Below are 13216 nucleotides of genomic sequence, written 5' to 3' on the forward strand. Positions count from 1 at the left end.
CAGCCTCCTCACCTTGTCCATTCGATCTTTCTGCACACCAAACTTCCCACCAAAGCCTTTTGAGTAATCTGTATTGGGCAGAAAAGAGGAAAGGTATTTAGAGTCTGCTAAGAAGTAGAAAACATATACAACAAAAACCATGTACATTTAATAGATCAATGAGAAATATATATATTTTATATTTATAGTTTTGCAACAGAGACTCTTTAGTTGTGGATCAGTCACACCTTTCATGGGCACATTGCTGATGACGTCTGTACTGTCTGACAAACCCGTATGAATGGGGATTGGGGGGGGGGGGGAGGGTTATGAGTGAAGGAGAGGTTGGTAAAAAACTAAAATTTCTCATTCAAGCCAAAGAGAATTGATCTTTCTGCTACAGCAAAAAACGCTGAACGGATTTACGCCAAACTTAGCATGAAAGTAGAACTTCACCAACAAAGCACTTTTTAAAACTTGGTCGAAATCTGTTCAGCAATTTGAGATACTCGTGTTGGAAGAAAGTGTTGTGTGGGCATCAAAGAATTAAAATGTAGGTATATTTCAGCCATGTCAACTTGCATGCTAGAAACTAGTGCTTTCTGTCAATCACATTTCAATTTTTCAAGAACATAATTAGCTGATGAATGCCCTTAATATTTTTTTCGTCAGCTTCACGTTCTGGAATTCAATGTTATGAAAGCAATTTCACAGAGATGCACAGAGGCATGACAGCAGATTCTGCACAGCAGGAGGGAGTAAATAAGATAAACAAAGGTGTGCAAAAACTGTAATAAAATTAGTTAAAAATGCACTTACCATATGGTTATTCCATGAACTGTCTAAAATTTGCAAGCATGCAGCCATTATCTTATTCTGAAACAGGCACAGTTTTTACCAAATTTACAATTCAGCGAATTTGTGAGTTCAGAAAAATCATATTTTTGTTAATAAATGCTAACGCCACCAAGAGTATGGTTTTATGCAAGCTTGTGTAGGAATGATGGAAGTTTAGGGTCCTGCCACAGGCCTGTATCGAACTCCTGCTGTACATGCCTCAAGACCATTAGCAGCGCAGACGGAGTTCAAAGCAAGTGAACGCAGTATCACTTTACCCAAAAAATAATAATAAAACAGAAATTAACACATAAAAAAAAGTCATTGTTGAGTGAACACAACCCTAAAAACGGCCTGATATTTGACTGTTATACACAACACACAACAAACACCGCAAATAGTGACCCGACACAGAAACATGGTGCACGCGCCATCGTAGCCTGTGGGAAGGACATTGAGGATGTGCTAAGGCATCCATCCTGTGGACCGCACACTGAAGGGAGGAGTCCTCACGGGTCTACACCCCATGGGTGCAAGTAACACTTATCTCGGTGGAGCTGCTAGCATGATTAATTTGACACACTGGGGAGGCTTCATGGTAGATGGCATCGAGGATTAGCCTGAAAGGGGGAACTTGTCAAGAACGTTGATTCATGATATAAGAGCAACTATGTTATAAAGCTATTATTTCCTTTTACCAGCACTGAAAGAAAGAAGAAGTGCTGGGTTAACCTTCCATTTACTTTTTCCATTTGGTTAGCTAAATTTCTTGCAAATTAAATCAGGCCAGTGAATTACAGAAAATAATTCATAGTGAAGACCTGTAAAATATGAACTTTGAAACCACTTTCGATTAAAAGATAGGCCTCATTTCTTCCATTAAGCCGACATGGTTTTAGGGGGCATGGGAGTAACAATTTAACATTTTTATCTCTCTGCTTCACTCATATTTAAACTGTTCAGTAGAGGGAATCGCTAAAATGGTGGGTGGCGGGGCAGAAAACAGTGGATTTTTGTGGGTCTCCAAACCACAACACAGGATAAACTATGTATTAAACAGGTGTAGGTGTGGGTTTAAATTAGATATTACACTGCTTCAATGTCTTTGAAGACCTGAAGGGATGAGGACGTGTTTCATACACTTAAGCGGCCCATGCACCGCAGAGGAGGTTAATTATGTATTACACACGTTACCCTCTTAATGTATCAACAGCCTTCACCATGAAAGCAAGAATTAACCTCAAGTATGTTCACAAAACAGTGGTTACTAAGAGCAGACAAGCTACCCATATCTAGGGCTTCATAGCAGGCACCACCAGATCCCAGCACAGGCTTCCATCACAGAACTCAGGGCTCATGTTTGGTGCAATAAACATGTGTGTCACTTCAGCACACAGAGTTGTAATCATACAATATACGCATGCTTCGCTATGAAATATTATTCAAAGCTATGCACATGCAACTATGATGCGTTAGTGAGAGGTAGCCCACTGCAGTGGTTGTTTAGTAGACAAGCTGTATGAATTCCAATGCCAGTCTCTTGATGATGCACCAATGGTGGCGACCATTGTTTAAATAGCACCATTATTGGTTTGTTTATTCAAGAACTTCTCTCATGGTATACTCTTGATCAGGATGCATTTTACTCACCTATGTGTCCATCTGCATCTTGGAATGGTTTGCCTTCATACACACAACACTTGGTTAATTGTAAAAGCAACATGGCACTAAACCAATCATTTATGGTTTGCAGTTAGTTATAGGCACATAACTTTCAACAGTGCATCCAAAGAAATCCGTACCCTACAGACTAAGGGCTTACAGGTTACCTCGTCGTCGGAGAAGCAACGGGAAGTCATCAGTAATGCAGAATTACATCAACAGGTCAACAGTGAACCAAGAGGTTAGCTGCTCACCTTTAAAGTAGACAATGCGGTTTTCAGACATCAAGACAGGAAATCAAAGAGGACACCTTTCTTTGATTTTTTATTTTAATGAATGGATACATTCTTGCAGATTCTGATATTTCAACATTCTCATTATGAAGATGTTCCGGGGACGCCACATGCAAGGGAATAACTGGAGAGAGGATGGAGCCTAGAAGCAGGCCACAGGAGTTTAGAAGCGGCTCAGATCATGAGGGTTCAAATCAGAATTTCGACACAAGATGTTTTAAATAAGAGCAACCACTTTAAAAATTCAGGTTTATCAGCCCCAGTGTTAATATGGGCTACAGGATTTACCTACTGAAATTAGGGCCCACTAAACCATATGCAAAATAAGTATCTCTTAATAAAAATTGTTCTGAGAGCTGATATTTGTAAGTGGTTCTTCAGGATGGAGTTGCAGAACTGGTGGTGCAACGTAAGAGGCTATAAGGCTTTATTGAGCGGGACGGACGCCAACAAAAGTGGGACTTGGTGTACAAGTATGGGCAAGCTCGCATGGGGAATAACACACGGGCGAGGACTTCTGGGAAGAAGTATAACTGACAATAGTAGCCACTGTCTTTCAAGGCAAAATACTCTTCCCTCTAGCAATCCTACAATCGCCACATGCACGAAAGAGAGCTTGATACACCCTGGAGTAAGCATCGGCAGAGACAGGTGAACCAGCAGGAGGCCATCGCATCTGTGGGTGGCAAGAGCAGGACTACAAATACTGACAGCGCGAGTCTGAGAACAAGTAAGAAGTTCTGTGAAGAAAGGCAAGCAAATGTCATGTTCCTCCAGTTTACCAGAGTCCTCATTCCTCACATCCAGAAAGGCCATACAAACCTTCACAAACAATTCCGGCTAATATGAAAATCATCTAGATGATGTCAAGACTTATAGGGGGTTATTACAACTTTGGAGGAGATGTTAATCCGTCCCAAATGTGACAGATGTACCACCAGCCGTATTACGAGTTCCATAGGATATAATGGACTCGTAATACGGCTGGTGGTATATCCGTCACTTTACCGTCACTTTTGGGACGGATTAACACCTCCTCCAAAGTTGTAATAACCCCCATAGCTTCAGTGGTCAGGATTTGATGCCCCAGGGCTAAGCTTCTACACTTCCTTTTCAAATGTATTTTTTTTTTTTAAAGCAGATTTCAAACAAAAAGAAAAATGATTAAAATTTGCAAATCATTCTAAAGATGGAATCACCAATACACGCAATGTGTGCAACTTAACGCTTCTAACACTGAGTGCCACTGTTGGGACCAATCAGTCTCAGTATACAAAAGCAGAGTTTCACTTGTAGAAAATACACCAATAAATATTTTCCTAATGAACAACATGTTCATGCGCAAAACTTACCTGATTTTTATTAATAGTGCACTTTTTCCACTCCTCAGGCATATTTAAAGAGCCAATCTGAAGATCTAAAGCGAGCTCACAGCCATCATCGACTTTAGGACCCCCTACATTAAGCACTACTTCCTTAGTGCCGATTACCTGCTTTGTTCAGATTGTGGTCATTCTGAGAGGTACATTTAGTGAATCTGGTAATGTCCTGGCTGGAGAGCTCAACGAGTAGAACTGCATCTACCATTAAACAATTCTAAGACCTTAAGTCAAGCAGACCGCGCATCTCTCAATAACAAGTAAATATTGTGCTGTTAGCGGGAAAGAAAAAAAAAAAACACACACAACAATGGAAGTTTTAATTCAAGTGTTTTAAATTGTTTATCCTCAAAAACAGATAGCAACAATGTATATGCTGCCATTTTCTACAGGTCCATTTTCCGCTGTACCACAGCTCGATGCCAAGGCATGCGTGTTCACTGCTGGCGCGAAAGGGAAGATCGATACTCAAACTCTCCAGCCTACTGCAGTATTAACTGTTCGTGTAAAGAATCCACCACTCCCAGGACCATGTTTCACCAAAGTTTAAAGGAATATTTTCCAAAAATGTCAACAGCACAAAAACAGGTCATGCATTGGAGACCAACAGCCAGGAAAAAAAAGTTTTGAAATAAAAGGAGAAAAGTTCAACTTACCAACAATTCAGAAGAAACAGTAACTGACCTATGAATTCTAGTTTATGTTACATGTGTGTGCAAAGGAGTTTTAGGAAATAAAGTGTACCTTTTTGGGACTCGTGCAGCTGAACTTTCTCTTGGTGATCCCATCCAAGGGCACACTTGTCTTGTCGGTCTGTCTGCACGCCAAACTTTCCTCCAAACCCTTTCACATAGTCTACACGTACAAAAAATCCACAAGTCATTAATGGAAAAGTTTCACAAAAAAAAAAATTTGACCGAGACATTTTTTGTGAAATGGTGTTATGTTTGGATCTACAATATTCATAGGTCAGTTGAAGAGTAGGCAAAAGGAACAGTAACAGGGCATGCATCGTAGACCACAACCACTGAAACCACACACCACGCCACCCATGAAACCAGGTCGCTGTAACTGCAGCCGATGACAGTCAAAGTGACCGTTTCATGACAAAAGGTTGAGTTTACGCAATAAAGTTACAGTCGGAGGCATCAAGTCACTGTAGGTCTCGAAATGGAAATCAACAGCCCGTAGGTCAACCTACCTGCAAGAAATCATGGCCCTGTGCTTGAAACAAGGAGCGTAAGCACCCCATTGATAGGGGATTGTAATCCACTGTCAGAGCAATCAAAAACTATCTTTACGTAGACTCTCCTTTCTTTGAAGAGATTGACGTCCACACTTAGATGCAATCTAAAGCTGGTATCCTCCAGGAACGTGCGGGCTCGAAAAGGATCATAAGAAATTCTACTTTTCAACTGCAATAACCTAGATGCCTGGTTTATTGAAACAAAAAAAGGTGTTTGCCCACCTACATAACTTCAACCTGATACAATATGGCTTTGTTATAGGAAGGTTCAAATGGCTACTATTGCTAGGATCGCTGCCGCGCATACATTTGTTTGTTTCATAAAGTGTGAAGATAGCACCATACAGACTGGATCATAACACTTGGGGACAAAGGTCAGGTCCGCGTCTTACAGATTGGCTCGCACATCACGATACGTGGGAGATGGGCAAGGAGATCAGCTTTGCTTGCTATTGTTAGGTAGCCCGATACGGTTGGTCACTAAGTACCAGGTACTCCAGTTGTTGACAATTAAGGTCAGGTCAAGCTGCAGAAGAGAACCTTGCAACCATAAGGTGCTCATCACAGCCACATCTACCGGCAGTATCACTAAAGTCGAGGCCTTACTGGCCCTGGAGGTCAGCGACTGTCTTGATTGTTGGGTCACAGTTGGGAGCATAAGGACAGGCCAGTGTCCAAAAGTATCTCAAATATTTTAAGGCTTCCCAAGAACCCCCACAATGAATGTTTAGAAAGGTCTATATAGTGTATTTCTTTTGTTTTTTGTCAGATGCAGGGTGTTTTCTTTAGACGGTTTTCGGTTTTAATTTTGTATCTAGGACCACATTTAAGGTTACAGCAGTTTCTCAACTGGTGTTTAAGAGTCACACTTTGTATTTACTTACCAAGGATATGATCCGTGGCTTTTCTGAACCTGTTGATTGCTGTTTTTACATTTGAGAGCCACAAACCTTCAGTTTTGTTTTGTTTTTATGGTGGTGGTTTAGAGAGATGTTTTGTTAACCCATATTGGTAGATAACAGATAGGTAGTGGGCGTGTTCCTCTACCTTTCTTACTAAGAAACTCTACTACTCCAGCAGGTGGCCTTTCCCTTCTGACACTGATTTATTTCACTCCACTATCTGCTCATTTGCAGGTCTACACACTTTCCTCAAGTATTTTACTGCTGCCACTTTGATACTATACTAGCACTGTTCTCTTTTATGCCACGGCTAGCACTCCTGATTTGTTTTCTTTTCACATACCCAAATCAATTACCATGTTTACCCCTCTCTTCTTGCTTTCCCCATCCCTTCCTTCACTCACCCTCTCCCAAGAAACATATTTCAAACATTCAGGTAAAGTCCTTGCCTTTTTCTCACCTACTCGTCTCCTCTTGTATAGGGTCCTTCCCACCCTCTCCGAGCATTTCCCATCTGTCCTCTATTTTGACCCACTATTGGCATCTCTCTTGCTATTCCACAGGACCAGGTTCATCCAGGATTCATGTCAAATTGCCATGTTCTGAAGGTGCCCACGCTTCACACAGTCTGGGAGGTTATATGAACGATTCTTGTGTTCGGTGCTGGAAAACACCTCAGTTCTGCTGTAAGACTCCAGCACGGACGAGAAAAGATGGAGAAGGGGCTAATGCCAAATAGAGACAACAGAAGTGTAGCGAACAGCAACTTTAATTAATGGGAATTAATTCCTCTTGTTCCTTTCACAGGAGATGTTTTAGAATCCAAAGCCAGAGAAACCAGCTTGCTAGAGTTTAAATGAGTTCGTGAAATTAACACTACAAAAGACATATGGCGTACAACAAACACCGACAAATGTCACCACATATTAACTTTAAAGGCACCTGAAAGACATTAGACTACAGTAATCTCATGACAGCTTTTACCCACAACTATGAAAGCCTCAGCTTTCACACCACACTTGGTGACATCTTAGCACAGTACTAAGGACATTTAGAAAATGTACACAAAACCTCTACAGGGGCACCCATACCCTGCTTATAAGTACTAAAATAATACTCCTATGAGAAGTGTCTCAGGAAACCAAACTCAGATACTGAAGTGGGAAAGATTTTCTAAGTAAACACTAGTTTAGCAACAAACTCTTGTCTAAGGGTAAAACAAAATATGTCCCATGTAATGAATACCCTGAGGCACCACTAAAAGGAGTCTGGACACAAATGCCTCTTGCAATAGTTTTTCACACCTGAAATTGGACTATGCAAAGCAGACAAACCATCAGATTTATGCTGAAAAACTCAGAAAAACAAAGCCCACTGCTTAACCCTTTAAGATACGATATACATAAGCATAGGGGTCCCAAAACGCGCCCTTGGGAGCCCTCATTCGGCATGGCTGAATGCCGGGGTTGCAGACTCGGTGTCCTTCATCCACAACCCTACGCTTCCTACACTTTTGCAGGTTCTTTCATTTCTGCTTAGTACTTTTATCACAATTTTTATTTTTGTCTCTTCCTCCTTCAATCTCCATTTTATGCCTTCCCCTCTCTTGCTCAAAGTCTTATAGGGAAAAATAAGTTCCAGTTCCCAACATTAACGCCAACTCCAACCACAAATTAAACACTAGATGAGACCACCTGCATCACTGATGCAAAGGACTCGATCGTTCTAACTTTTCAGAACTTTGCTACCTCTTTTGACATGACTGCTGCACGATTCTTTTAGGGCTCACTTGCTTTTCAAGTGGAAAAGATCAAAATGTGTCCAAAGCAAATGCTCCAAAACTACACTTGCTTCCCTGGCTATGAAAGCTCGATCTCCTCACTCATGTGGTACAATAACTACATGGGGTAGCCAGGGACTCTAGATGAGGAGCACTAGATGCCAATTCTTTAAAGGGCTGATGGTTACCTCCACATCGGTGTCCGACAGTCTGCTTTGTTAGAAAAGTTAAAATAGCTGTCATAGGCATTCTTGCAGATAAAACCCCAGAAAGCTGAATGCAAATATTTTCACTAAATAGGTACTCTTCTTACTTTCTTGCATCCAGAAATTGATCTCTCCAGCATCTCCTGTTGATACTCAGCCTTAGGTACAATGGTCAAATCATGGAGATTCATACTAGACTCTAAGCATTACTTTTCAGGGGGGGGTTTCAAATACAGCACTGATCCATTCGTAGTACTTTAGAGGAACCATTCCCTGCTACTTGTTTATGAAACAATAGTGAATTTCCATAAGTGAGAATTTACTAGAGGTTGGACTACTCTTCATCCACAAATCAACATTAGTCCTCCTAAAAGCCATCGTTCATTCCACAGCAGGAAAGCGATTTCCCACGAAAATATTCTTACTGCCTTACTCTGCTCGCCACTGGCCGCCCCCCATACTAGTTATACATTTAATATACAGTGCATAAGGTACAGAACAATCACATCAAGCAGTCATCCTAACTTTTGGAGTAAGCGGTCTCTCCTTGGACAGTTTAGATCAAGGGTCTTTAAAATGTTTAATGGCGCGCCTCTATGTATACAGGCTGGTTCTCAAGTGTGGGGATAATGGAAGGCAGCTGCTCTCATCAGCTGGCTTTATTTGTGAGCGGGACTCCCTAAAGGGCACATGTGCCCTTTAGGGAGTCCCGCTCCAGGTGAAATGTCTTGTGGGTGGACATGAACGAAGCGCTGGCATCCGATGACAAGCCGGAGATGGCGACCCTGATGGAGAGTGAGAGGTCAGAGGAAGGCGAGTGTTGTGCATGCTGGAGGGAAACATTGAAGACAGGAATGTGAAAGAGAGGTGAGGGAAAAAGTGTGATGGTAAGTGAAGGGTGGAAGATAGACGTGGGCATGGGTGGATCAAAGTGAAAATATGATTGTGGAGAGGATGTCCAAAAGTGTGGGAGAAAAAGATGAGTGGAGACTGGGTTTGGGAGTGAGGTAATAACAGCACGAGGTATGATGCAAGTGGGCATCTCATGCCCATGTTCAACTGCCATGGTCCGTAGTTAATGTGTCTGAGCAGGAGACAATCGCCTAGAAGGAGAAGTGGGCAGTACATATGCACACCTTTAGTATTACACCAGGAGTAAGCGAGGGATGACAAACTATGCATTACGTGTCAGAATGAACAGAAGATTCCTCTCTTGTTGTGATAGTTTCAACTGTACATTTGCTAGCCGATCTAAGATGTGCGCCTTTTACACCTGTCTCTATTGCTTCTTCTTCCATGCAGAAAATGTTTTCTGTGGTTGCTCTCAGTTTTGTTAGTGATGAGCCAAAGTGGTTTTCATTTGATTTGCTAAAAAGAAAACCTAACTGCAAGTTGTGATCCTAACAGGACATTTGCACTTCCACAGCTGCAGGAGATTGAATGTGCCCTAACTCAACTTATGCTCATGTAAAACACTCCAATACCTTCAGGTCGAGTTTGCGCTTTATAACTGCAGGGAAAAAAAAATAGGATTTGACCAAATATGACATGTCAGTTGGTTGTAGAAGGCAGGCGGGCCAGGACAGAGAGCCCAGGTTGCATTCTGTCTGCCCTACTGTGTGACCTGGGTGAGAAGGTTTTCGGTGCAGTGGTCTTCAATCCTTCAGCCATGCTGCACCGTAAGTAGCAGGGCCTGCATCCGTGGCGCGATGCATGCCTGCAGGGCAAAAAGTGCACCTGTGTCAGGCCACACATTTGGCATCCCCAGTACTCATGTATGTTCTGCTGCAGCGCTGTGGTGGTCTTGTTGCTACTCAAAGTTTCCTAAATTGACACTGATGGGCAGTTTGTCACTTTGTGTGTGTGTTGTGTCATACAGTTAAAGCGCATACCTCTCGGTGAGAGGCCGAAGTAAGTTCCATGAGCATGGCCAGCATTGACCCATGCCCGCCCTATTGTCCCTTTTTAAATTTGCAGATGAGAAGGGTATATGGTGAAATGCTATCAGCTGGGACACAGCACAAGTCTCTGGGGTACAGTAACGGAAGCCAGTCTAAAAGGGTCTGGAGGACTTCTACACACAACGACTTTGCAGCTGGGTTCTGAAAGAAACGACAGTTTCCTTCAAAGTCCCACCTCGACTCTCGCTCTTCTTTACTCACCTGTGTTTTGTTGGGCAGGTGCCATGTTAACAGTGTAGTTTTTTTTGTATTTCAGCATAAAGTGATTCATTCAATTTAAAAACGGAATTTCTGCTGAACCCAAACTGCAAATGCACACACTGCCTCACGTTGCAGAACCGGTTTGGGGTGGTCCTCCTTTCGAAGGCCTTTTCCCGGCTGCTCTCTAAACCCAGCCTTTGTGTAGTGATCCCTCTCACAGTTGTAGAGTCTCCAGCATGGAGCACCCACAACTGGCACAAACAGGTGAGAGGGCTCTGCACTTTAGCAAGATCAGGTTAGACAAAAGGCTTGGCCTCACTTAGAGTGCCCCCTTCAACCTGTAGCTCCACTGTTCCTCACTCATTGCATATACAAAAGGACAGCGCTTCAGGAAGTCTAATCAGGAGCCATTCACTAAAAAGTCTTCATTGAATTTGTAAAAGAAGCCTCTACACCATCTCCACATTCACGCCATTGTTTACATCTGTAATAGACACAATATACCTCCACTGGCTGGGAGGCCATGATTACCTTCCATCTTTTGCTGATGCAAAGCAGAGGCACTTGAATGGATCCCACTCTGCCTTGTAATTAATACTGTGAGCCAAACCCGAGAATAAACACCAGAAGACATCCACCCCAGCATCTGCAGGATCTACTTTGATCTTTAAGTTATTGCTTGCTCGGACTTTAGTCTAGAGCTCTTGATATTTCTCAGCGTATGCATCCAGCCATTATTTTTCACTTTTAAACCTTGAGCTGATCAACTGACCTGCCTAGAGCGGTGGACCCGCAGTAGCCTAGCAGCAGATAGCCCCTGGAATCCGGTAAACCATCTATCAAAAATACCTAATACAGCACATATTTCAGAAGTAAATAATGTTTCGGTCTAAACTCTTGCATCTTCAAACTGCATGCTTTCTCAAAAATATTCTGTACATTCCTTAAATCTGGCATGAAAAACTGACCTTTAATCAAAACTTCTAATAGTCACCTCTCAGTTTATTTATTTTTCCTCTGACAAATGCCCCACCTTCCCTCCCACCCTCTGCATGCCTCCTCTTCGAGCACACCCTGCACTGACACATGCATGCTGGTCTTATTTTGTTACCGAATTTTGACAAATTGCCCACAACTTATTTTCAAGATCATAATCTCTTCTCCTTTCTCTGAAAGTCATATTTATGTAAACTAACAGTACCTAATCTCCTCTAACTCATCTATTAATCCCACCAACCATGTGCAGGAGCTCATACTTCCCCTCTCAACCCCCCTATCTATGATTAAAATTACCCCCTATTAATTTAGTCCACCATAAGGAAACTGGAACAACAGCATGGAATGGTTTACTTGAGCACACAAGACTAATTCCAATAACTAACAGTAACCAACAACACTGAACTAACCATTAACTTTTGGTTCCGGAACAGCATGCCACCCTGTGCAAAGCGCTTCAATGCCTCATCAAAGCTAGGAAGTGATAGATTATATATATATATATATATATATATATATATATATATATATATATATAATGTCACTTACCCAGTGTACATCTGTTCGTGGCATTAGTCACTGCAGATTCACATGCTGTGCACATCCCGCCATCTGGTGTTGGGCTCGGAGTGTTACAAGTTGTTTTTCTTCGAAGAAGTCTTTGAGTCACGAGATCGAGGGACTCCTCCCATTTCGGCTCCATTGCGCATGGGCGTCGACTCCATCTTAGATTGTTTTCCCCGCAGAGGGTGAGGTAGGAGTTGTGTATGCTAGTAACAGTGCCCATGCAATGGAGTGAATACGTATGTACATAATGTAGCTTAAAGTAATATATTTATAAATTTACAAATGTTCAAGATCAACTTCTAAACGGCTACAGGCTCCCGGGGAGGCGGGTGGGCGCATGTGAATCTGCAGCGACTAATGCCACGAACAGATGTACACTGGGTAAGTGACATTTTCCGTTCGATGGTATGTGTAGCTGCAGATACACATGCTGTGCATAGACTAGTAAGCAGTTATCTCCCCAAAAGCGGTGGTTCAGCCTGTAGGAGTTGAAGTTGTTTGAAACAATGTTCGTAGTACTGCTTGAGCTACTGTGGCTTGTTGTGCCATTAACACATCTACACAGTAGTGTTTGGTAAATGTATGAGGCGTAGACCATATTTCGGTCATTGGAATATTTCCTAGAAAGGCCATGGTAGCACCTTTCTTTCTAGTGGAGTGTGCCTTTGGTGTAATAGGCAGTTCTCTTTTTGCTTTAAGATAACAGGTTTGAATGCACTTAACTATCCATCTAGCAATGCCTTGTTTAGAAATTGGATTTCCTGTATGAGGTTTTTGGAAAGCAATAAATAATTGTTTTGTTTTTCGAATTAATTTTGTTCTGTCAATGTAGTACATTAACGCTCTTTTGATGTCTAATGTATGTAGTGCTCTTTCAGATACAGAATCTGGCTGTGGAAAGAACACTGGTAATTCTACGGTTTGATTCAAGTGGAACGGTGATATGACTTTTGGTAAAAATTTAGGATTTGTCCGTAGAACTACTTTATGCTTGTGTATTTGAATAAATGGTTCTTGTATGGTAAATGCTTGAATCTCACTTACTCTTCTTAGAGATGTGATGGCAATTAAAAATGCAACTTTCCATGTTAAGTATTGCATTTCACAAGAGTGCATGGGCTCAAAAGGTGGACCCATGAGTCGTGTTAAGACAATGTTGAGGTTCCATGAAGGAACTGGTGGTGTTCTTGGTGGTATAATTCTCTTT

General features: G+C 42.0%; 1 protein-coding gene across 4 annotated transcripts in view; it reads right to left on the reverse strand.

The window, feature by feature from the left end:
- The window catches only part of CTTN (cortactin), a 195661-nt gene that overhangs the window by 61428 nt on the left and 121017 nt on the right, over positions 1-13216 (reverse strand). For 2 of the 4 annotated variants that reach the window (XM_069221877.1, XM_069221876.1), the window contains 2 exons: positions 4895-5005; positions 13-68 (listed from right to left, as the gene is read on the reverse strand). In XM_069221877.1, coding sequence (XP_069077978.1) covers positions 13-68; positions 4895-5005 — 167 coding nt within the window. The remainder of the gene's footprint in view (positions 1-12; positions 69-4894; positions 5006-13216) is intronic. The other 2 variants (XM_069221879.1, XM_069221878.1) reach the window with 1 other exon arrangement.

The sequence above is a fragment of the Pleurodeles waltl genome, chromosome 3_1 (genome assembly GCF_031143425.1).
Source record: "Pleurodeles waltl isolate 20211129_DDA chromosome 3_1, aPleWal1.hap1.20221129, whole genome shotgun sequence".
NCBI lineage: Eukaryota > Metazoa > Chordata > Amphibia > Caudata > Salamandridae > Pleurodeles > Pleurodeles waltl.